Source organism: Centroberyx gerrardi, chromosome 11 (assembly GCF_048128805.1).
Source record: "Centroberyx gerrardi isolate f3 chromosome 11, fCenGer3.hap1.cur.20231027, whole genome shotgun sequence".
NCBI classification, from domain to species: Eukaryota; Metazoa; Chordata; class Actinopteri; order Beryciformes; family Berycidae; genus Centroberyx; species Centroberyx gerrardi.
This window is the reverse complement of record NC_136007.1, coordinates 32,107,221-32,130,705: the sequence shown is the minus strand read 5'-3', so window position 1 is coordinate 32,130,705 and position 23,485 is coordinate 32,107,221. Positions and strand designations below refer to the sequence as shown.

General features: G+C 39.7%; 1 protein-coding gene across 1 annotated transcript in view; it reads right to left on the bottom strand.

The window, feature by feature from the left end:
• Window positions 1–21,482, bottom strand: part of mybbp1a (MYB binding protein (P160) 1a) — a 51,406-nt gene extending 29,924 nt beyond the window's left edge. Inside the window, exons 1-15 of the mRNA XM_078286858.1 lie at window positions 21,280–21,482; window positions 20,656–20,751; window positions 17,908–17,991; window positions 17,744–17,818; window positions 17,175–17,282; window positions 15,985–16,175; window positions 14,163–14,330; window positions 12,319–12,436; window positions 10,966–11,255; window positions 10,059–10,169; window positions 9,843–9,968; window positions 7,852–8,058; window positions 6,606–6,714; window positions 6,191–6,284; window positions 3,949–4,112 (exon numbers count right to left, since the gene is read on the bottom strand). Coding sequence (XP_078142984.1) covers window positions 3,949–4,112; window positions 6,191–6,284; window positions 6,606–6,714; window positions 7,852–8,058; window positions 9,843–9,968; window positions 10,059–10,169; window positions 10,966–11,255; window positions 12,319–12,436; window positions 14,163–14,330; window positions 15,985–16,175; window positions 17,175–17,282; window positions 17,744–17,818; window positions 17,908–17,991; window positions 20,656–20,751; window positions 21,280–21,465 — 2,127 coding nt within the window. The 5' untranslated portion in view covers window positions 21,466–21,482. The remainder of the gene's footprint in view (window positions 1–3,948; window positions 4,113–6,190; window positions 6,285–6,605; window positions 6,715–7,851; window positions 8,059–9,842; window positions 9,969–10,058; window positions 10,170–10,965; window positions 11,256–12,318; window positions 12,437–14,162; window positions 14,331–15,984; window positions 16,176–17,174; window positions 17,283–17,743; window positions 17,819–17,907; window positions 17,992–20,655; window positions 20,752–21,279) is intronic.
• Window positions 21,483–23,485: the final 2,003 nt, after the last annotated feature.

Below are 23,485 nucleotides of genomic sequence, written 5' to 3'. Positions count from 1 at the left end.
AGACGTTTAAAAAATGACTATGGTCACCTGTGAAAAGACGTTCAAAACAGGTTTACAAGTTAAAGTTTTTTCACTGACTATTTGAAGACGTTGATTGAACATTCACATTTAGACCATATTTCACCGGGATATTACACCGGTGAAATATGGTCTAAATGTGAACATTCAAAAACAGGAAAAATAAAGGGAGAGAAAGACATGAAGGGGACCACATGCAACAACAGTCCACTACCAGATTCGAACCGCAGACGTTACAGTCATAAGGTATGCGTTTTAACCAGTAGGCTACTGGAACGCACTGCATGTTACCTTAAATATTTTAGTATATAACCCTTAGTATATACACCACTTAACTATGCCAGTGTCAGTTGTAGTCGAAGCTGTACCACCTAAGTACAACCATTTAAAGTTGTATGTCCCTCCCTTAAAGCCAAAATAAAAAACATAAGTCCCTCCCCAGTGCTTAAAAAAATATTTGACATGCCTTCCCTTGTTTTGCACCGACCCCCCTCTCATAAATAACGAACAGTCCCTAAGAAGACCTGAGCCTAGACCCAACTAGCTAGGACATTTCCATATGAACAGAACGATCCCACGCCATGAAATAAAAACAATTAATCTGTAATGAATACAGAATATTAACACACCGTTTCACTTTACCACGGTGTTCTGACACGTTTCAGCTCACGCTCTTATTTTGAAAGGCTTATTGAGGCATCGTGACATCACATAGCAAGCAATATCCCTGATTGGCTGACTACATTTGTGGATCGTATTCACACTCCCTGCGGTAAAACGGTGTCAAAACTATTTGTAGACAAATGCAAAGCGATCCACAAATACACTGTGATCCACAAACACAGATTTGACACTTGAACGCTGAGCATTGCACAGAATTTGTACGCGTGTCTTGAAACAGTTGGTTGAAAATACAAGTTAGACTGTGTTTGTTTGCAAATTGTGAAGAGTGCATTTGTAGATTGGTTACACCCAAAAACAGCGGAACAGTAGTGTCAAAATTCTGAAAACAAATGCGAAACAATCTACAAATAGAATACGACCCACACACGCAGACAAATCATTTTGCATTCATTCAAATTCTGGTTTTCAAGTACAAGTCACTGAATTCTATTTGTGGATCATGATGTGTTTGTTTGTGGATTTTGAATCTATTTGTGGATCGTGTTTTATATTTGTGGATCATGAAGAGTTTGTTTGTGGATTTCAAATCCATTTGTGGATCGTGTTTTATATTTGCGGATCATGAGTTGTTTGTTTGTGGATTTCGAATCTATTTGTGGATCGTGTTTTATATTTGCGGATCATGAAGAGTTTGTTTGTGGATTTCGAATCTATTTGTGGATCGTGTTTTATATTTGCGGATCATGAAGAGTTTGTTTGTGGATTTTGAATCTATTTGTGGATCGTGTTTTATATTTGTGGATCATGAAGAGTTTGTTTGTAGATCGTGTTTTGTGTTTACAAATTGTAATATATATTTGTGACTCATAGTCTGTGCATTTACAATGATTTTGACATCGATTTACCCCCATAGCAGTGGGTAGCAGGAAAACCAATCACAAACCCTAGTTGTCAACAGAAACACTAATAAGAGTAGATGAGAGGAGGGCCAAAAAAGACACTCTAAACACATGCAAAACACAAGCAAAAAAGGCAGCAGCCCAGAGAGATTATGAAGCAGCAAAGAAGGAGGTGAAGAAAAGTGTCAAACGTGACAAAAGGAACTACACTGAGGACTTGGCATAGCAAGCCGAAGAAGCAGCTGGAAAAAACAACCTGAAAGAACTCTACCTTGCTACCAAGAAACTAACACATTTAAACAAACAGATGTAAACACAGATTTGCGATAAACAGGGACGACTCCTGACCACCAAGGAAGAACAACAACAAAGGTGGACGGAGCACTTTAGGGAGCTGCTCAACAGACAGCCCCCCATTAGGGTTGGGCGATATGTCAAAATTTTCCTACCGGCCACCGTCAGCCCAACAACCGGCGATTGCCGATATATTCGCCGGGTGTCAGAGCGGCTGAGATTGTCACTACAATGAGAATAGCTGGTCCACCTTAAGCGAGTTTGGTCAGGTTAGCCATTGTCGCTAACTTCGGGGCTAACCCCCTTCACTTTAATCAAAAACTAAACTAATTTGTACACACTGTCGCTGCCCGATCTGAGTCAACCGTAGATGTGAGTCGCGCACATCTCACAGCGACAGTCAACTTCTAGTATGTAACGTTAGCTAACTAGAGAAAATGTCCGCTAGCCGTGATGCTAATTTTCGCTATGTTCAACTCCATTGACTTATGCTAAAAACGTTAGCGATCTAAAAGTCCGCTAGCTGCAACGCTAATTAGTGCCAAATCCCATTTGATTATGCTAAAGTGTTAGCGACTTAAAAACTGGATCTGAAATGGGTTTGTCGCTGCCCGATCTGAGTTGAACATAGCGAAAATTAGCATCACGGGCTAGAAGTTGACTGTCGCTGTGAGATCGAGCAGCGACACACACATTGCACTGCTACATTCACAGCTATACTGCTAACTTCATACTCTGCTCCGGTCGCCACTGGCATGTGTGTGACGGTGAGGTCACACACACGCATATATTTATGTTATAGCTAACTGGTTCTTCGGATCACCTCGGAAATCAAATGTGTTTATGTTTATGGTTGTACTAAACTCCACTCTGGAAGGCGGAGTGAAAAGGCAACTGTCATAGAGAGGGTGGAGACGTGATTTTAAATACGGGGATAACGGCGCCCAACTCCAACAGCCAGTTCCTATTGGCACACGCTTTGAATTGCGCTTTGCAGGTTAATTATTTACCATTAAGTTAGACCATTAAATAAGCAAAATAAAATGACAAAAATCGCCCAAAAAAATCAACCGGCGATGGACTCAGCCAATCGCCGATATATTCGTCCTATCGCCCAACCCTACCCCCCATCCAGACAGCAGAGATCCCACCAGCCACACACATGCTTGAGATCAACTGTGACCCCCCAAGCAGATCTGAAGTGAAGAAGTGCCATCAAGGCCTTGCGACGTGGCAAGGCAGAGGGACCTGATGAGATCCCTGCAGAGGCCCTGCAGGCTGCCATTGAAACCTCAACCACCATGCTCCACCAGCTGATCCAAAATATATGGAAGGAAGGAAACATACCAACTGATTGGAGAGATGGGCACATTGCAATTATACTCAAGAAAGGAGACCTTAGGGACTGTAACAACTACCGAGGGATCAAGCTGCTATCAACACCAGGCAAAGTGTTCAACCACATTATCTTGGAGAGACTGCGGAGGGTGGTGGGTGAAAAACTGAGGGAGAACAAGGCAGGTTTCAGGCATGGAAGATCGTGCAGCGACCAAATTGCTACCCTCATCATCACTGAGCAATCCATAGAATGGCACACACCTGTTTATGTCAATTTCATTGACTTTGAAAAGGCATTTGACAGCATAGACCTATATAAGCGTTATCCTTTAACAGTTTCTATTATTATTATGCAATTCATTTAGAGGGGCATTTTATTATCTGGCATTTATTACATTATCAGTTGGTACAAGCATAGGTGATGCCTTCTGTCCAGTAAACTAAACAGTTTCTAATCATATAGGATATGAAATTAACAACACAATGTTAGAAATAAATAGATCTGAGCTGTCAGTGTTTTCAACAGTTGAAAATAGTGATTGAATCCAATAATCAACAGAAAAAAGGGAAGAATGGACGGACCTGTTCTCTCTAAAAAAAAAAAAAATAGATCGTACTCAACTACTGTCAAATGGCACATAAGCATAAATAACAAATCTGGGTCCATAAACTGATCAGGCAGCTGATCACTGAAGATCTATTTTAGAAGGTTATCCAATTATGATCGGTGGCTGATTGATCAGTGTATCCCTTATTTTCCTAATGTATTACTTACGTCCAAGATGGCAGTGAGGGCTGTTGCAGTAACATGGGGGCAGATGGAGGAGAAGACTGTCCTGCAGACCTGTCTGATATGTCGGCTGGGTTGGGACAGCAGGGACAACAAGATGTCCACCATCACCTCCGCCCAATGGGGCTCCTCTTCCTCCTCCTCTCTGGCTGCAGGAGGGAAAAAGCACATCTAAATACTTTATCATTTCATTTATTATTCATTTTTGAACTGGGACAGTGCACATTAACCACTCCCAGGTTAAATGTGGCAGTGTTAGGGTTAATTTTCAACTGTAGTCCCTGTGGCCAGATGTTATTAGCCAGAAACTGTAGTTAAAAAAATACATATAAAAACACAACATGCAATCATCTGTACAGACACAGGTACAGTACAGATAGACAGACAGGACAAACATGAGGCGGTCTACATACACACAAGCTGGCACACCACCAACATGTAAGCATAGACATGTAAGCATACCTATAGCAACAAATGTGAGGTAATCGACACACAAACATGCTGAATTAGCAGCAGATATGTGAGCACATACACATAGTAGCAGATGTAGGTACACACGTAGCAACAGACATGTAAGCGCACACAGGGCAAGAGCAGGGAAGCATTACATGCAAACAAGGCAACACTGCAACATACAAATAAATAGTCAGACACAAAGCATCATTAAGTGGAGGGGAAAAAAGGAAAAAAGAAAATGAGGAGAAAATTAAGACATCAAATTAGTGTTGGGCCTCAAAAGGGGTTAGGTTGACAAACTTTATTAGAAATGAGCCATTTATTTAGACTATGTTTAAATATGCTGTAGGTTTTGCTACTGCATATGTGCAGTGGCAGGGTATTCCAAAGATGTGCGGCTCTCACTGAGAATGCTGACTGACCAAGCTTTTTCTGACCAAAAGAGCATTTTCTTCTCTATCAAAGTTCTTTATTAACAATATGCTATTGAAATGTGAGCAACAAAAGAACAAGTATTGAAACTTTTTTCTTTTTTCTCCCAAAACTTAACCTTTGGATTTCCATGGCAGCTAGACAGTCATGGCTGGCTGTCAAAGGAGTTCTGATAGGCCAGCTCAATGAGTGTAGTTATCATACTCCAACTAAGGCAATTCCCCGATTATTCAAGTGGTCATGTGAAGAGATGAAGGCCATTATCGCATTGTGAGAAACCTGATTAACACAGCTAGGTTTCTGCTCAATCTTCCGAATTATTCGCCGCATGTCAGATTTCTTTTGGTTTTTTACATATGTAACCGGACAGAGAGCAAGGTCCCCGGAAACAGTAAACATCTAACAGCATGGTGACCGGCAAGACTCACTTTTGGACTGTTGCAACCATAAGTAGTGCAAAGTAATGAAAGATAGATAGCACACTCTTGCCTACCTAAGGCAAGATATACTACAACTTGGCGGATCAAGATGCAACATTCACACCGGCCTAAGTGCAGATTTCAACCAGCAGATAGTGCCATGGTGCTACGGAAAGCTTGGCACACTCTGGAAGTGTTTGTCACATTTTACATTGTGTAGCATGCTAAAATTATAGCCTAAGTGGTATATATATTAAACTATCAACACTAAAGTCACTGAATACAAAATTTTGAAGGCAAGGGTTGGAACCATAGAACAAGAAACATTCTCCTGCATGTAACAACTACAACAGTGCCCTCACCTAGCTGCATTTCATCCATGGAATGCATTTTCGTCCACAAAATGCTTGTCATTCGTTTCACAAAATAAATTTTGTGCCACAAAATGGATTTCATACCACAAAAGATACTCTGGTAATGAATAAATCTACATGAATAAATAATACAATTTACATATAAGCTTATTTCATAAGGAATGAAATGTTGTTTCTGCATTCTGTGGATGAAACCAAACAAGGTGTTTTTGGATGCATTTTTGTCCACGAAATCCAAAAACACTTGTGCACAAAATTCACAAGGCAACAGTTGTAACTGCCGGCAAGGTTTTGTAAATAATAGATGTCTTATGAGACATCTACTATTAATTACAAAACACTAACATTAAAGCTGGCAGTACTTCTCAAAATAGAGAGCTATGATAATATGTAATTATGCCGAGCTCAGTTTGGCTCAGTTTGTCTTGATTCAACAATGCGGAAATAGGCCCGTTTAAAATAGAACATAGCGCTAGGCTTTCTCCACCAGTACTTGATGATCTAATGAGGTGGTAACATCATCGTGGCTTATATGTGAAGCTTCACCTTGTTGCTTCTTTTTCTTCTTGACCTTCTTCTCCTGGGCTTTCTCCATGCAGTTCTGGAGGTCCTTCATGATGTCCACCAGCTCCTCAGGGGCCTTCATAGTAAACACACCACATTTAAGACACTGTTCAGAATGTAGAGGATTATCGTCTTCATTACTGACTCTTATTTTCCACGTTTTTGAGAAACTACACCAACTACAGTATTTCTCTCAGCATTGCATGCAGGCCATACATTGTTTTGTATGGTACAGTAACAGTAAGAATAAAACTATTATTGTATCATGGCCCTAGTGTTGTGATAATATTTGGAAGATTTCTGCAATTTCCCTTCCCAACAAAGTAGTGCTGAAAACGTAAGTGCCTTTTTGTTTGTTGTTCTTGATAATTGTACTGTTGAGCAGAGCATACTGTACCTTGAAGAGGTGCATGCCAACCAACAGGAAGAGCTGTTGGAAAGCGTTGGTCTCTACAGTTGGGCCTTTCTTGGCTTGTCTTATTAGGCTGGCCACTGACTCAAGCATGCTGGAAGGAAAGACACATTTAGTTTACAATATGTCATATACTATTTATGTAGAGGAAGCTGTCAAAAGTGGAAAAAAATGAGTAAATGAAGGCTTTGGGCAGCTCTTTTGATATGCAGAGAACAGTTTAGGTCACTCACTGAGGTAAATGGCAATAAACAGAATCACACTGACAATTCCACAGGGAATTCTAAAGATTTAAGGTTGTGAGGGTTCAAGAGCTGTATAGGAAATGTTCAACAATTAGATTATGCTTGTTGTGGGTTGGATTATGATGCTCGGAGCAAGCGTCAAGGACAGACTCTCAAGAGATTCTACCAATTAATAATCTGTATGTATCCATCTTAATATTAACATTATTTCAAAGCACAAACAACTAAGCATGCCACCATTTGGCCATCCTTCAGACTGACTTTCACGGACTTCCATGAAATTTGGTGTGAATGTTTGAAGTAGAGCAGCCTTATATTAGGTTTCATAATGATTGTACTAACCTGTTTGAGATATAAGGCATTATGTGATAAGGTAAATCATGCCCCATGACAACAGTCACAACCAAATTTCATATACTGACTTATACTCAGAGAGCTAAAATGGTGAAAATGTCATGACATTTGCTAAGCCAAATTCAGCAACAACAATGTGGGCTCCCCCTACTGGTTGACATGGCTTTACACTCATGTTAGCTGGACTCTGATGCATATACTGTATGACCTCCATGTAGTTAGATTGTGACAGTTACAATCTATATGCAGCCATTTGGACTGCTGGCGTTTCCTTTAGTTTGGCTGTTACCTGTATTTCTATACCTAAACATCAGATACAAGGTCAGTACTAAAGAGTACTAAAATATCCTAGTCAAGTATAAGTAAGGCTGATTTACTAATGTCCAGTTTCTGATGAAATGCTTATTGAGAGCCTAAAACATTTTCACTCTGTAATGAATGTGATTTAAAATGTAGTGGAGTACAATACTTCAGTCAAAACATACTTCAAAGTGTACAATACACAAAAATCTACTCAACTGCAGTTACAATCATCTTAATGTTCTTTGCTAGCTCATCTTCAATTCTGCTGTAGGATCATAGAGGCCATGCTTTTAGCCAAAATTGACTTTGAAGAAGTTATCTTTTCCTACCTGTCCCAGGCCTGTCTCTGCTCAAGGCTGAAGGGCTGAGTGCTCTGGGTATATTTCAGCTGGTTGAGCAGGACTTGGGCATACTGGACCAGGCAGTAGATCCACATTGTGCCATCAGCCGTTACGCCCAGAACACGCCTCTGGTTGATGGTCGCCACCTCAGCCGAGTCGCCGATGACTGGCATGTGGTGCATGGAGTGGAGGAGCCTGGAGGGTGGACAGATGGAAATCAGCTATGCAGCAATGTTTCACCACAGCATAGCAGTATAACAAGACACTAATACAGCCTCTTGGTGTTTGGCCAATATAGGGTTCCCACCGTGGCCCTGATGTGAAATTCCATGACTTTCCAGTACAGTAGGACTGAAAACCATCTAATGTAATGAATGTGTCAGACAAGTTGGAAAATACATTCTACACAATGCACAAAGATCCGCGAATCTGTGGTTGTCGCATTTTACATTTATCTGTCATTAAATTAAATATTAATAATTGGTGCATAATCAACTAGCTAGTCTATGTGGTTAGCTGGGTCCCAGCATGCGATTTGATATGGTTAATCGATAATGCTGTTTAACTTGTCATCAGGAATTATTCCTTACAGTCAAATTCTGCTGTCTAGTAGCATTGGGATATTGTCATAAAATATACTTATCATTTCATGTCTACAAATGAAGTCAAATAAATAATTTGCACACGGTAATGCTCACAATACACATTTAAACATCAGCTATGCGAAGTTTCAATTTACAAACCATGACCTGCCTATAAACCCCCAGGTAGCAAGCATCTAAATAGCATTAAGCTAGTTTTCACTTGTTTGTAAATCAGTCGTTTACTTAAAGTCCTAATGCATCTGAATTACCAAACCATTGAATAGGTTGAGGGTCACCCTGCCTTAAAGAGCTGCTAATTCTCTAATAGAAAATTTTAGTTTCCCATGATGGTATAAATGCTTTTCAGAGGCTTTTCGACCCCGACAAGAATACAATTCTGGGGGAAACACTGAATACTTGTAAATTTTTGGCATGAAAAAGGTCAAATTTAAAGACACTTAACATCAGCACAAAATATCTATTGGATATTGGTATTGAATCGATGATGACAACAGTTGAACCCTAATGTAGGCCTACATTTTCTCTTGAAGTCCACTAGTTACCAGTGAAAACAAAAGGTAGTAGTTGACTACTGGCTTGTTAATTTATTTTTTCAGGCTGTGTTTGATTCCCAGTTAAGTTATTTCTGTTACTATCTTTACTACATGTGGATTGGAAACACACTGCATTTAAATGTAGCTGTTAATGTGGCCAAATGTATGTCTGTCCTCGGGAACTGGTTTAGGTGATCTTCAGTGCAACTTGGGTGTATTTACACCAGGGTTTTTCCTCTGTCCAATTACAATCTGACCACCCAGGATGCATGTTAATGCAGTTGAAAAGAGGGTCATTGTCACTTTGTGTTGCTATGTTTTTATGCAGGGAGAATTCCCTTCTTCACTTGGTTGCTCAAGCAACCTGGTTGTGGGTCGCTGTAAGTAAATGTCATAACTGTGTTTCAATTCACCGACAAGGTTTTCTAGGGCTGGCACTGTTCTCACCTGCCAAAATTAACTAAAGGACTAAAGCAGTCAGCCGGGTTAGTCAGAGAGGGGGTGAGGGGGGAGCCCTTATTTTCTGTTGACTGTAGTAACGCTTTGTTTTTCCGCATCACCCTGCACTAATCTATGCATGCCACATTATTTGATGTTCATCATACTGCAAGTAAGCTTCATTGTATTACAGACTGTGCTTGTAATAAACGTGTTTGATTGGAGCTAGCGCATCAGATGGCTTAGCCTCCCCCCCTTAGCCTCTTGGTGACTAATAACTTTTCTCCGATAGCTGTTACACTGCTTTTACACAACAGTCATCAATACCTGACATTTAAGTGATAACTGCCATAGCTTGTTTGCTGAATTAATAGTGAATGTCAGGGTAGGTTACAGCTCTCACCCAAAGAAGGAATTGACGAGGATGGCTCTGGTTTTCTGATCTAGTTGTACGGAGAGTTTGCCCTCAGTCTCTGGAATGTCTGGAGTGGCCTTCTTGGCATTGAAGAAAGCATGGAAAAACACAAACCTGGAACAGCAACAACACAACAACAGCTAATTGTCATTTCTTAATGACACTACAAGCACTTGACATTGCTAGACAAGACGTAGGTCTGACCTGGCCACATCCATGACAAGATCCTCCTCCTTCTTCACCTGGTGGTTCTCAACAATGGAGGTGAGCCGAGCAACAATCCACTTCCTCAGACGGAATATGGACCCCTCCTTCCTGAGGAGAAAAGCAGCAATTACATCTTTTCCAATCCAAGGATCATTTTTCTACCTAGACGCATCACAGTTTGGAATAGTTTCAAAAAGTGATGGTGAGATCGTATTGCTTACCACGTAAATATCACCTTCCTCTTAAAGGGATAGTTCGGTTTTGGGAGGATTTGGCTATTATTCCTACTTACCCAGAGTCAGACAAACTTGTGGATGCCTTTTTTTTATGTCTCTGCGTTAGAGCTGTGACATTGACATTCGATAATCGATAATATATGGCATTCATTGATTGCCATCAATCAGTTTCACGTGATCATTTTTTTTAAATGGACACTGGACTGTACACTTAAGAAAATCTAAAGGCATATAAATCTTTAGATGCGTACAATTAGGGTTAGGGTTAGGTTTACGAGTGGTCACATTCAGTATATAATATATAAAGATGTAGCTGATGGATTTTGTGTGCTTGCTTCTGATGTGCTGCCTAGCCAGCGACAGGGGGACAAGTCCAGCATGTACAAAGTATGGGTGATCAAAGTTCGATCAAAGCAGCGAAAAAGACGATTTGCCAATTTGTCAATTTGTTTTTTTAACATGTCAGCAATAAGAACACAATTAACCTTAATAAAAAATAACTCTGACTTAAGACAGTTTTTCTTATGCAGCAAGAAAATAATGCAGACATGACAGTGTTTTGTTTATCCACACTGTTGCCGGTGCGCCTCCAGCAAGCTTTTTGCGTGCGCATCTAGACACGTCACGTGAACTAAAAAATGGTCTATACCCTGCTCTGTAACACTTACTGCTCCCTTCCTTCCCGATTGTCTTTCTGCTTGCGAGTGCTGAAGTTGAGCAGGTTCTCCAGCTGAGGCTGAAGGAACATGGTCTTCATCCACTCCACATAGCACTGCAGGGCCGCCGGCTGAAGGTGCTGCACCACCCTCCACACCGAGGGCACCACCGGGTAGCCCTGGTTGGTCAGCGAGGAGAAACCCACCATCACTGCCAGCTGTTTGTCAGGGTCCTTGCAGCCCTGCAGGAAGTCCGACACGTAGGCATCCATCTCTGGGGCCAGCTTGAAGCGGTCGAGTTTCTGGGAGGTAAAATGATGAATGTGATTCTTGTGTTAGTCAGTTGCTAATGAGCATGGCTCAGCCAGTCACACAGTCACTTCACATTACCTACAGGGGGTGGACAAAATAACACCTACCCATGTATGAATATCAATTATCTAATAAGGAGTAGGGCCACCCTTCAGTCCTCCTTGTCCTGCTGTTATACTGCATCCTGAACTGTGTGTAGTAGGATATTTGACCTTTTTTCAAGAAGGAAAGAGGTGGTCTACTTGCTGTAACAGTTCAATGATGTTTAGATCTGCTGATGGGGGAGGCCATGAGGAGTTTGACCAGCAGTGTGTATGGGGGCACTGCCATTTTAGAACATGGGAACATTATGACCGTGGGTTGAAGGCTTCCTTTGTCTTTCTTCAAACGTAAACCTGTCTAGATGGAGGAAAACGTCTCATAAGACCAGATTATTTTTTTCATTGCTCAGGGCTCCAAGTTGTGTGCCCCTTACTCCATGTTATGCATCATTGTATGTTGGCCTTGGATATAAGTGGTTTCTGAATGGCAGCCCTGTCATAAACACCAGCTTTGTAAGGCTTGGTACAGTTTTTGTCGAGACTGTGGTCATTTTTGAGTCTGTAGTTTTGTGGTGTTTAGCAACTATCCTGTTAAGTGCCTCTATTTCAGTCAGTGAGCTTCCACTTGCCACCGCTGTTCCTCCTCCTCTCAATGTAGTTTGTCTGGCACATGCTATCATGACTTTCCAGACTGTTCCCCTTGTTACAATAAAGATTTTGACACACATACTGCTAATTGGCATTCAACTTAATATGACTCACCTGTGTAGCTGTCTGTAATTGTGATTTGGTTACCTCAACGTTAGAAGTACTTTTGATGTGGTGTTTCCATTATTTTGTCCACTGCCCTGGATGTAACATCAAGTCTGGATTCTTTATAACTTAACTGCTACTCATGATACATAAATGTAATACAGGAAAAAGCCATTCTGGAATAACATTTGGAAACATTCAGTTACACAAAGTAAATGCTAAAACTTCTTTAAGTGTGTTTTCTATGTAGGCCACTAACCTGAGCAGACACCACATGTTCCCCATAGAGCCTCATCACCTCCCCAGACAAAACCTCCTTCAGCTGGGCCAAAGACAGAAAGGGTAGGGCGCTACCCAGCAGACGGTAGCACAGGTAGCTTGGCCACAAACAGGACAGCAGGATAACAAGTTAGCAATATGCTTTTAATATACTGTCAACATTAGTGGTCTTAGTACTCGCTGTAAAATTAATTTCTACATGACTTGAAATAATCATTTGTTAGCAAGCAATCACATGTTAGCAAAAACTGGCAAACACTCAGAACACTGTCAATGATTGCCATCTGTAAGCAATGTTAACGACAGTAATGCTCACTAGCATAAGGGTACTTCGCTAGCTACTCAAAAGCAAAAGTGTGCAAGCGTAATCAAAATTTCGCAAAGAAACCTCTGGGTTACTTTGCATTAGCTGGCTTGACAAAACCTAACAATGGCAAAGGCAAAGCTGGTTATCAACTGATCCAGCTACCAATCTAGCTATGAGCACATTCACATGAAAGAGGCGGGGTTTGTAACAAATAACAGATTGAGATTCAGTTTCAGTTTCAGATTTAATGAGATAGATGAAACTATTGATCCCTGTGGGGAAATGAGGTTGTTGCAGCGGCAAAAGTACTGTGATTCAGCAGGGAAAAGGAAGCACACAACCACAATATAAAAAGAAGCAATAAAATCGTAGAAAAAAAAACAACAATAAAAGTGATTAATGAAAGTGACTATAAAATACAATATATATATATATATAAAAAATTGTGGGATTATGTAAACATATGCTGCTCACAATTTCAACACATTAAGTAGACTGTAAAAGTGGGTATGGGAAAGAAATGAATTATTAATGTTTATATTCTTCTCTCAAGGAGAAAAAGCTATTATAATCAATAAATATGAGCAATATAAAGAGATTTGTAACAGTGAAAAGTAATGCTGCTGTCAAGGCTAGAGAGGATTGCAGGAGGAAAACTGAAGATAGTAAATATGTATTCATCAATACCACACTGAGACTGTGAAAAGATTTTCTATTCACAAAGCCTGCCTCATGTCTCCGGAATCATATGAAAGAATTTCAGCATGATTACTAAATCATACCAATTCATTCATTATTGATAACTATAGGCAACTAATGTAAGATACCTGCTGTTTGATAGAAGCCTTCTTTTATAACCAGAGTGGGTAAATGGCCTGGAAATGCTACAAACATTTATTACATCTCTGGTCTAATAAATCATCATGGAAAGCAAAGTGGTTCTGCTGGTCTAAACACTGTTGCCCTGCTAACAGCTCTTCTTCTATCTGCTAATTCAATAGCATCCTCCTGCACAGTTCTTTTTATTACTTGACTCATTCGATTGCAATGTTTTTGTTCATATTGGGCTTTGGAGACTAAATAGTTGCAATAAAGGTTATTTTTAAAAAGGTCACAGGATCCTCTAAGAGTGGTGACGCCATTTTTCCAGAGAGCAAATTGGTGAGGAAGCCCCCCGCTATAAAGTGAGCCATCTTCGTGAGACCGAAAAGCCAGGCTTAAGCCCAAACTTTGCCCACCTGGTATTAGTCTGATCCTCAGTTTTACTATTATATCAGCAATAACACAAAACACTGTTATTAACATTGCCTACAGTTGGCAATACGGCAGTGTTTGCTAACAAGGGTTGTTTGCGAATGTGATGTAGAAAATCATTTTGAACAATATGAAGATTTTTGGTAAAATTACATTTATCGTGCTTGCCAGAAGCTCAAGCAGCTACAGATGTTGATGTGGCTAAGAGACTGTACTATTTTTAGTAGGTCCTTGTTGCAGCTGTGTTGGAATTGTCTACTCACTGTGTGGGCCCTGGCTGGTCCTTCAGCATGCCGTTAATGATGGCCTTGGTCCAGAAGAGCTGGAAGCTGTCCTCCTTCAGCGAGAGCTTCAGCAGGTCCAGGGCCACTGATGGGAGGACACACTCCTTCTTTACTGACTGAGCCGCCATCTTCAACACCTCTGTCAACCTGGTAGAGAAAATTACACACGGTTTAGCTTTTCCACACTTCAATTATTTTGTAGGAGATGCACTACGGGAAATTGGTGAATACACAACTAAGCTAACATTAGCCAATTGGTACATGAGCTAACCAGCAAAAAATTACCCTAGCAAGCTGGTCAGCAGAAAGCGTTGGGTACGACTCATTATTTCGATAGATATTTGTGGCAACAAAAGTGAACATTAGTGAAGATACATCAGGATTGAGTTAATTAAGCGGCAGTTGATTCTAATTAAATTAAATTCAAATCTTTACTCAAGACTCATCTTAAAAAAGAGGTCCATAGCAGGTAAAAAGAAACAATTCCGAACAATTACACAAACAAAAGATACACATAAAAGAATGAGAATAAACGCAATACAGTTAAACACAAAGGGTCCATTTATGTCCCATCTAAAAAAAAAAATCACATATATGCTCTTGTGCCAGTGTCTCCATAGGTCTGATGAGAATCTCGTGCAGCTCATCACAGGGTTAGTTAGAACCACTATGATGCTATTCTTTGACTGAGACGACACATAAATTTGTACGTAAGATTTCTTATTACTGCTTGGCAGGTAGGTACAAACATATGACTAGCACTGTGAGATCTTGGCACATGAAGTAAAAACTGCATAGCATCATTATATGCCACTAGGTCTCTGCATACTGCCTTTTCTGTAGCTACACCACAGATTAGCAGTATACAGCGGTGTACAGCAGGCTCTAAACAATGAGGACTTCATCTCGACTGTGCACATACAGAATTTACGTTTCAACATGTTGGCCTGTGCATACAATTTATGACATTGTCGATGGATGTCTCGGTCATCTGCTAAATTATCTGTGATGCAATGACCAAGATATAACCTAGATTTAACCTCACTGCACACATTACGAACATTATTATTCAAGAAGAATTCAGGAAATACTAATTTCATATCCTTTTTGCATCTAACAATCATAATATTGCTCTTTTTGACATTATATTTTATATCAAATTCTTCACTATACTGGTTACGGTTAGGGTTAGCCTAACCCTTGTGACTGATTTAGAAATGAAGAGATGTCCCACCCTTGTGTTATCTCTCTCTCTCAAAATATTTTCAAAGAAGGAAAAGGGCTCATCCTGAGGAGGAGCAGGAACAGTCTGGACCAAAGGAGCTACTAAGCAGTAAAACAGAGTAGATAATGTAACAATGTCAAAGGCACTTAAGATATATACAGGTTAGTTATTTCAGTCATCCAGGTAATGGGATCCTTTATTGATAATAGCCTATATATCGACAAAATAAGAGAATACAAGAATAAAAAGGCACTAACCCCCCCCCCCCCCCCCCCCCCCCCCCAATTGCTAAGCTAAACATACCTACCTCCCACTGAAGGTTACATGTTCCACAATGACAAGTGAAGAGGTAGGTAGCAAGTTTACTACTTTAACAAGTTTACTTGCTCGCTTCATCGATTCCGCCATTATGATAATTTTGTTCAGGGATGGGAGGGGGTGAGAGCTGCCTTTAAACAGCGAGGGAGGAGCCAAGCTAGTTTTATAAATATGAAAAGCTACTGGTTAGATTGGTTATAAGGTCTGATATCGCTTATTACAAAAATTAACCCGGTCAGTCTATGAGGCTGTTCTCACTTGGGGATGTTGTCGGCATTGATGATGGTGGAGGAACCCAGCAGTTTCTTGAGTTTCTTGGGTTTGAGGGTCTGAGGGAAGCGCTGCAGCGCCACCAGCAGGAGCTGGAGCTGCTCTGGTGTGCTGAAGGCCGATGCCAGGTCAGTCTGCAGGGCACCCAGCAACACCTCCTCAAACACCTCCTCTGGAATCTGGTGCACAGCAAGATGACATGAAAACATCATTTAATCCAACATGCCACATATTCGTTTTGGAAAAAATTGCTACTTGAAATTCAGCAGTGAATATTTCAAAAACATAACTATTGTGTAAGCAAAGGTCTTGATGACTGATTGACACATAACTCATTCCACTTGACACTAATGATATCTTCATGACAGCAATCATTTTATAAAAGCACGTCTTATATGTCTTTTTTTCCCCAAAGGGTCAATTTCAAATTGTAGGTTGTAGAAGTTCCAGGTTCCACTGGTCATTTTGTTAACTGATCATACTCTTGGAAAAAATAAATCAGGTCTGAAATCAGACTATGCAGCAGGCCAGGTGTAGAGTCACAAGTTAAAGCTGCACTAGGCAATTTTCACACATTGGCAGCCCCAAATGGCAGCGAGAGGTAACTGCACATAGCACACTCATGTTTACCAACCCAGGCGGTGTGCGATCGTTTGATATCACAATTATACCACATAGGGACAAGAGAAACAAAAGATCTGTTTTCATCAAAAAGCAGAAACTCTTTGAGGTAACTTGATACAGTGCATTTTTATTTCGTTTTAAAAGATGCTCAACATTTCATTTGGGCAAACAGGGCGAATCTACAGCATCTCAATAAGGCGGGATGGGACGCTCTTCTCTGTTGCAGCACCACTTTGTGATTTAGACTGATAACACAGCTGGAATTTTACATAAAGATCTTGCTAGACATTTGTTTTGACTGTTTTTAAAAAGTAACTAAATCCCACCCAAATCTGCGGTGAAGCCTGACACCTAATGGTGAAAACTGGTCACCTGCTATTGGCTGATCTTTGGTACCAGGTGATGTCACCCTCTATAGAGTACAACAGGTGGTGACATCACCAAACACAACAAATGCATTTATTTTGAAATGAGTTACATATTATGGGACATATGCAAGTGGAATGTGGTTATGGAATTCTAGCGTTAAAACTGTAATAGAATGGCTACGTCACCTCAGTGAGGATGTCCATCATGGTCTTACTAGGTAGGTCCTTAAGGTGCTCTCTGTGCTGGCCGAGGCTCTGGAGGAGCTGGACACATCCCAAAACAACCTGGGGTTCCTGGGTTAATGGGGGTAAAAAGATGACACAGCAGAACTCAATACGCTGCTGCTTTCTGATCCTTAGTCTCTCCCAGCAGCCACATGATTCACCAGATACAGTATGCTGGATGATCCAGAACCAGCCTTGCAATCAAACACATTTCCATGACAGATAATGAGGGTGTGAGCCTGGTATTCAAAATGTGGGAGGGGGATATATTAGGTACAAATTGTTTACAGTTCTTTTTAATTTTGTGACTTAGATTTTGTTTTTATTATATTTATTTTTGTTGGACTCTTAGAACAGCCAAATTAGGATAGGAGAGATCCTAATATCTGAACCTAGATGAGTGTTGGGGGTAAACAACTCCCTCAACATCACTGACAGCTCTCCAATCAACCCAATCCAATCAATCATTATTGTTGTCATTTAAAAAAGGTAACAGATGCAGGTATCTTTACTGTAGTGAGACTCCTTACTTTGGAGAGACGGCTGGACTGATGAAGGGCGAGAACCCCAAAGAAGTTCCCAAACATAGCATTTCTGATGAGTTTCTGAAAAACAAGAAAAGATCTTTACACTCACAGATCATGTACATAAAGCAGTTTTTGGGCTGATGGAGCAAATGTCCTCAAATCTTCACCTTTTTCACTTTCTGCAAATTGTGCTTCACTTTGATTCTGTCAAGTATAGTCTGCAGGGGGATCTCCTCAAATGCACTCAGGACCTGAAAAACAAAAACTCATTTCATGCAAAAGTCACTGCATGTGATGCTCTGAAATAAGCAATAATGAAACTGCATTTCATTTTATGTAAAAATAACAAAAATAAATAAATAAATACAAATATTTAGGTAATATTATTGACATCTACAGATAACTGCCAAAATAAAGGAAACACTTAATGTCACCGGTGTGGTCCCTGACATACTTAATGCTGGGGCCATTTGTCCATTATTGTGGCTATCATGGCTTGAAGAAGAGATCTCATTGACTTTAAGAGAAGGCTGACAGTACATGCAGACCAAGCACGACCACTTTGCTTTGCTCTATCAACCCTCTCTCTTGTGGGTCTGTTCTGGGGTCAAGCATCGATGCAATTTCTCAGTTTGTCTAACATTATTTGTTGATGATGTAGACCTGTCTTGTATTTTATCATCATTTTGATTTCATTTTCAAAATGAAAAAATTCTAGATTTTCAGTATTTATAGTAGATTATAGATTGTATTTGGGCAACTTGCCCCCCCAAAAAATCTAGCTAGCTAACTAAGTGGCTACAGCTATTTGGATGTGATGGAATAGTTAGGCTATAAGCTAACATTACTTGTTTGTTTAGCCTACCAGAGCTAAAGTTAGCAGCTGCAATGTTTTAGGCTACTTAAGGTAAGTGGACTAGTGTGGTGAACACAAAATGAAACAGACTTAAGTGCTTTTTTCCCCCACAGTGAAGGGTTCTGGTGGCACGGTTATGGTGAAGGCTATATTTTATTGGTATGGTTTAGATCCACTGAATCTCTTCGAGGGAAAAGTAAATGCTAATGAATGCAAAACAGTTTTCATTGATCATCAAGCTTTTCTACCCTGATGGGAGGGGAATCGTCCAGGATGACAATGTCCATATCCACTGACTACAGGAAACGACCTCAAAATGCAAGGCTTTATGGGTATAAGGAGACTAGGGCTGCAGCTATCGATTATTTTAGTAATCGAGTATTCTACCGATTATTCCATCGATTAATCGAGTAATCGGATAAGAAATACTTTTGCTTTATTAAAGAGCAATAGTAAATATACAAAAGAGAAAAGCTGTCCGCAATAAGCTGTCCATACGACACTGTGATTTACTGAAAACGAGGTGAAATAATAATTATTATTGATATTTATTACTAGGCCTAAATATCATACAAGTTCATAAGACTGGCTAATGTACATTTATTTGCTATGTTGAAGGGTTGCCCTACACCTGCTGACCCTATTCACTGCAATCAAACTAAACTGAATATACCTGCTGTATTGGACTGGTGCATTTTAGGCTCCAATTGCTACTTACACCACCTGATATTTTGCTTTCTGGGGTATTTTGAATTTTGAATGAAGCTCAGGCTTTCACAAATTGACTGCAGCATTTTATTTTCTGTGGTTATTTTCTTGAGCAAAACTTAGCTAAGTTAGGGACATCATAACTAGCCACCATATTGATTTACGTTCTTAACTAGCCATTACATATAGCCATAATTAACGTGCATTCTTTACTAGCCTTCATCTCATCCCGTTTTAATATTAAGTGCTGACTCCGCCCACCCGGCCAGCCTTACCAAGAACAGGCTGTTTCTGTTGCTGTGTCTTTAAGGCTCATTAATATTAACGACCCCTCTGTTGATTGGCTAACCGTTTCAAGAGTGAAACGTGAGACACCACAGAGCCGGCAGCTAGCCTATATGTGTAGGGAAAACTCTCCGGTAAATAGACAATGACAACCGCTCAACCGCTTTGAAAAAAACACTTTGCTTGCCTATTATTTCTTACAAAAACGATAATGAGCGAACCTTTGTGACGCCACAAAGTTCCGGAAGTCCAAACGGCTCGTTTAGAGGCACAGCTTCCTAATATGGATTGTGTGGATTTAGTTGGCGACTGTGCATTTTGATACTTTCACAATGTTTAGATCCAACTCCTTTATAATCAAGGAGGCAAGGGAAATCCCGTTTTCCACAATATGGGACCTTTAAACAAACCAACAAAGTAAACTTTTCGGCACTGGTTCAGACCAAAGGAAATCAACTGTAGGTGTAATCGCACCTTCAAACAATGTAAACCAGTGGTTCTCAACGTGGGATCCGGGGACCACCAGGGGTCCTTGAGGAGCTTCCAGGGGGTCACCCGCAAATTAGTGAATTATTAAACTATTATTTCATTTACAATAAGTCAACACTACTAGAGAATGTGAAGAACAGTTTCACTGTTATCTCTCTACCTACAATACAGATAGTCATGGAATTCTGGACAAAATCATATCCAATAATAAAAATATTCTGAGATTTGGGTAAGAGACAAAATCTCATCAAATGGGAGTCTGTGGCACTAATGTGGACTAAGTTAAGGGTCCTTGATATGAAAAAGGTTGAGAATCACTGATGTAAACCATATACCATGATCATGGAGTTTCTTGTAAGGTATAATGGTGTAATGGTGTCTCATCCCTCCAAAAGACTTCAGTCATATAAAGTCTATACAAACTGAAGCTGATCTTGTTAATTGTGTTGGCCCAATACAATGTCAACATACTTTATGTTGGTGTTTCCTTTATTTTGGCAGACACCTGTGCATTGTCAAAGGACAATGCTCTCTATGTGTTTGTCACTGAACAACTGATTGGGTCATTTCAGCTCACCTGTCCCAGAGCCAGGCTGAATCCAGGTCGTGAAGCCTCTCTGGTGTGAGCCAGGCCTTCCACCAGTCTCTTAATGGCGTAGTCCAACTCATCTGCCTGGAGTACAGAGAGAGCACCATACCATGTCACACATCAGCTGGTGTCACAATGCTGCTAGAGAAAAATGTGGTGTCCCCAAACTTTTGATGGGCAGTGTAGGCAACTTTACTTCAAAGTTGAGACATTCAAAGAAGGAGTTTTGAGGCTGGATATCTATGTATTATTATTTCAAAAAGGCCAAAGGCCAATAATAAAGAGCACATGTGATTAGACTTGGTTACTACTACTTCCTACTACCACTATTTCAACTACTTGAATTTGACAATACCACATTCGAACTACTTCATGCCGCTAACCAAACATACAGATTTTCTTCAGATAATTTAGCTTTTCTGGTTAATTTAATTTAATTGTATTTGTTTGTTTGTTAGTTTAGCAAGAACGTGTAACAATTAGGCAGGTAACGTTATAGAGGATATAACCACATATTAACCACAAATGAAAAAGACCATAGGGACTACATTATAATCACAAAGCACAGACAATTAAGTAAAAGTAGATGAATGTGAAATATAAGCATCTCACCTTGTTGCTAGTTTTCAGGTACTGGATGAGATTTTCTATCGCCTTCAGCCGGGTCTCCTGATCTGGTTTAGCCAAGTCCCAGAAAAAGTCCAGAAAGACCCGGTTCTGCTGCAGGATCCCAGTAGGACGAACTGGGTTTACTGGTTCTGCTGGTTCTATTGGGAGCTCCACCATCTCTACAGACATTACCTTCAACAACTACAACAACTACAACTACTGTGCATGCTGCTTCAGAAGGAAAACGTGCCTCAGTCTGTCTTCTTCCGGGTCAACTCTTCTTCAACTCGTCTATAATTTCCGGCAGACTAGACGCTAGAAAGTGTATTGCTGCCCTCCAACGTTCATGGCATGAATACGGCAGTGTATTGATGGCACAGTGAAAAAAACCATGACATCTTTTTCTCGTTATAACAAGATATTTTCACGTTATCGTGACATATTTTCTCGTTAACGACATACCAACTTATCTCATTATAACGAGAAATGTTTACCAATTTATCGTGTCTCGTGCGAGATATCAACTTTCCTCATTATAACGAGATATCAGCTTAATGAGAGATCTTTTATCCCTATCTCTTACAAGAAAAGTAGCTGCGACTGGGAGAAGTCACACAAAGGTGAGATTTTAAACTTTACTGCAAATATTTTCACACAATATGTTTTACTTGTGTAACAGAAAAGGGTTCAAGGATTTCAGAAAGCTTATCAGATTGGCAAATTTCGGTCTGGCAACCTTGCCCACATGAAGTCAAAATGCCGCAAAGATTTTTTCCGAAAGATTCTTGGTAACACTTTATAATAACTGCACGCTATGAAGCATTATTTAAGTATTAGTAAATCTACTTAATTCATCATTTATAAAGCATTGTTCCTACATTAATACACATTAGTAAGTAATTCATAAACACCGTTATAAATGTTTTATTCTTGATTAATAAGCTAATCTATAATGTGTTTAATGATTGTATTTTCATACTTTATAAATGATGGATTCACCATTTCTAAATTATGTATTATATCAATTACAAACCAGTTATTTAGGAGTTGTTAATGGTTCATAAGATCATTTAGAAAGTGTAAGTTAATGATTGACAAACTATTTAGATGTACATTTATGCATGCTTTTATCCATATAATGATTTAGACATGCACTAATGGTTAGTGAGTGTGTTAATAGATGTTTTATAAACACTTATTAATACTGCAATTCATGATTAATTCAGGTAGTTAGAAAGCATTTACTAGTTGTTAAGTATTTTGTGTGACCTCATCTAAAGTGAGGACTATCTATGCCTTACAAAGCATTTACAAATGAGATTGAAAGGCTGGCAATACCTGAAGGACCATTCCAGCAGTACCTCAAGACTCACAAAAGTCTCAAAATTATTTTCTAAACGACTAACTGCGTTTAGAAGGGAATTCTCCCTGCATGTAAACATAGCCAGTCATTCAGTCCTACCACCGACTACCCCAGGTTTTACAAATGAGCTGTTATGCTTTGGCTCAGGTTCTTTTCCCTCTGTCCTTTGATTGGCACTTCTGTGAAAAAAGGGCAGTTCAACAAAATAACACACAAAGGACTCCAAACCCATGCTCTTTTATATATAATCTGTGCTTTAAAAGTACAATTGAATACAAAGTGTCTTTACAAATTTAAAACAATCGTCTCAAAAGTGAAAATAATCTATTTTATAATTTATTTATAAATTTATAAATTTGTAGTCCAACACAATCTTAGCATACAGCCTTCAAGCAAAAGTAGGGCATATTCAGTGAATTTGCTTTCATTGCAAAAATGTATAGACCGACTGATTTTATAACCTATAGTTAATAACAAGTTACATTCATATAATTATTCCTGTTTGTCCAAATAATACATTTGATATCATATATGTGATTTATTACACCTAGCATTTAAGTAACAAAGTACAACTCAAATATATATATATAATGATTTGTAAAATAACAAAATGACTGAGATACATAGTTATGTTTCAGTGTACATGCTGATCTGTTACAACCATTTCCCCATAGCAATAAAGTAAAATGCAACAGAAAACGCAAAGACTGAGAAAGACAAGTGCTTCTTTGGGTTACTGAAGACAACAGGTCATGACTTAGTTTAGACTGAGATGTACATCCAACTTTTAATCTCTGGTAAAACAAACAGAAAAACACCCAGAGCCCTTGCAGGACGACTCATGGA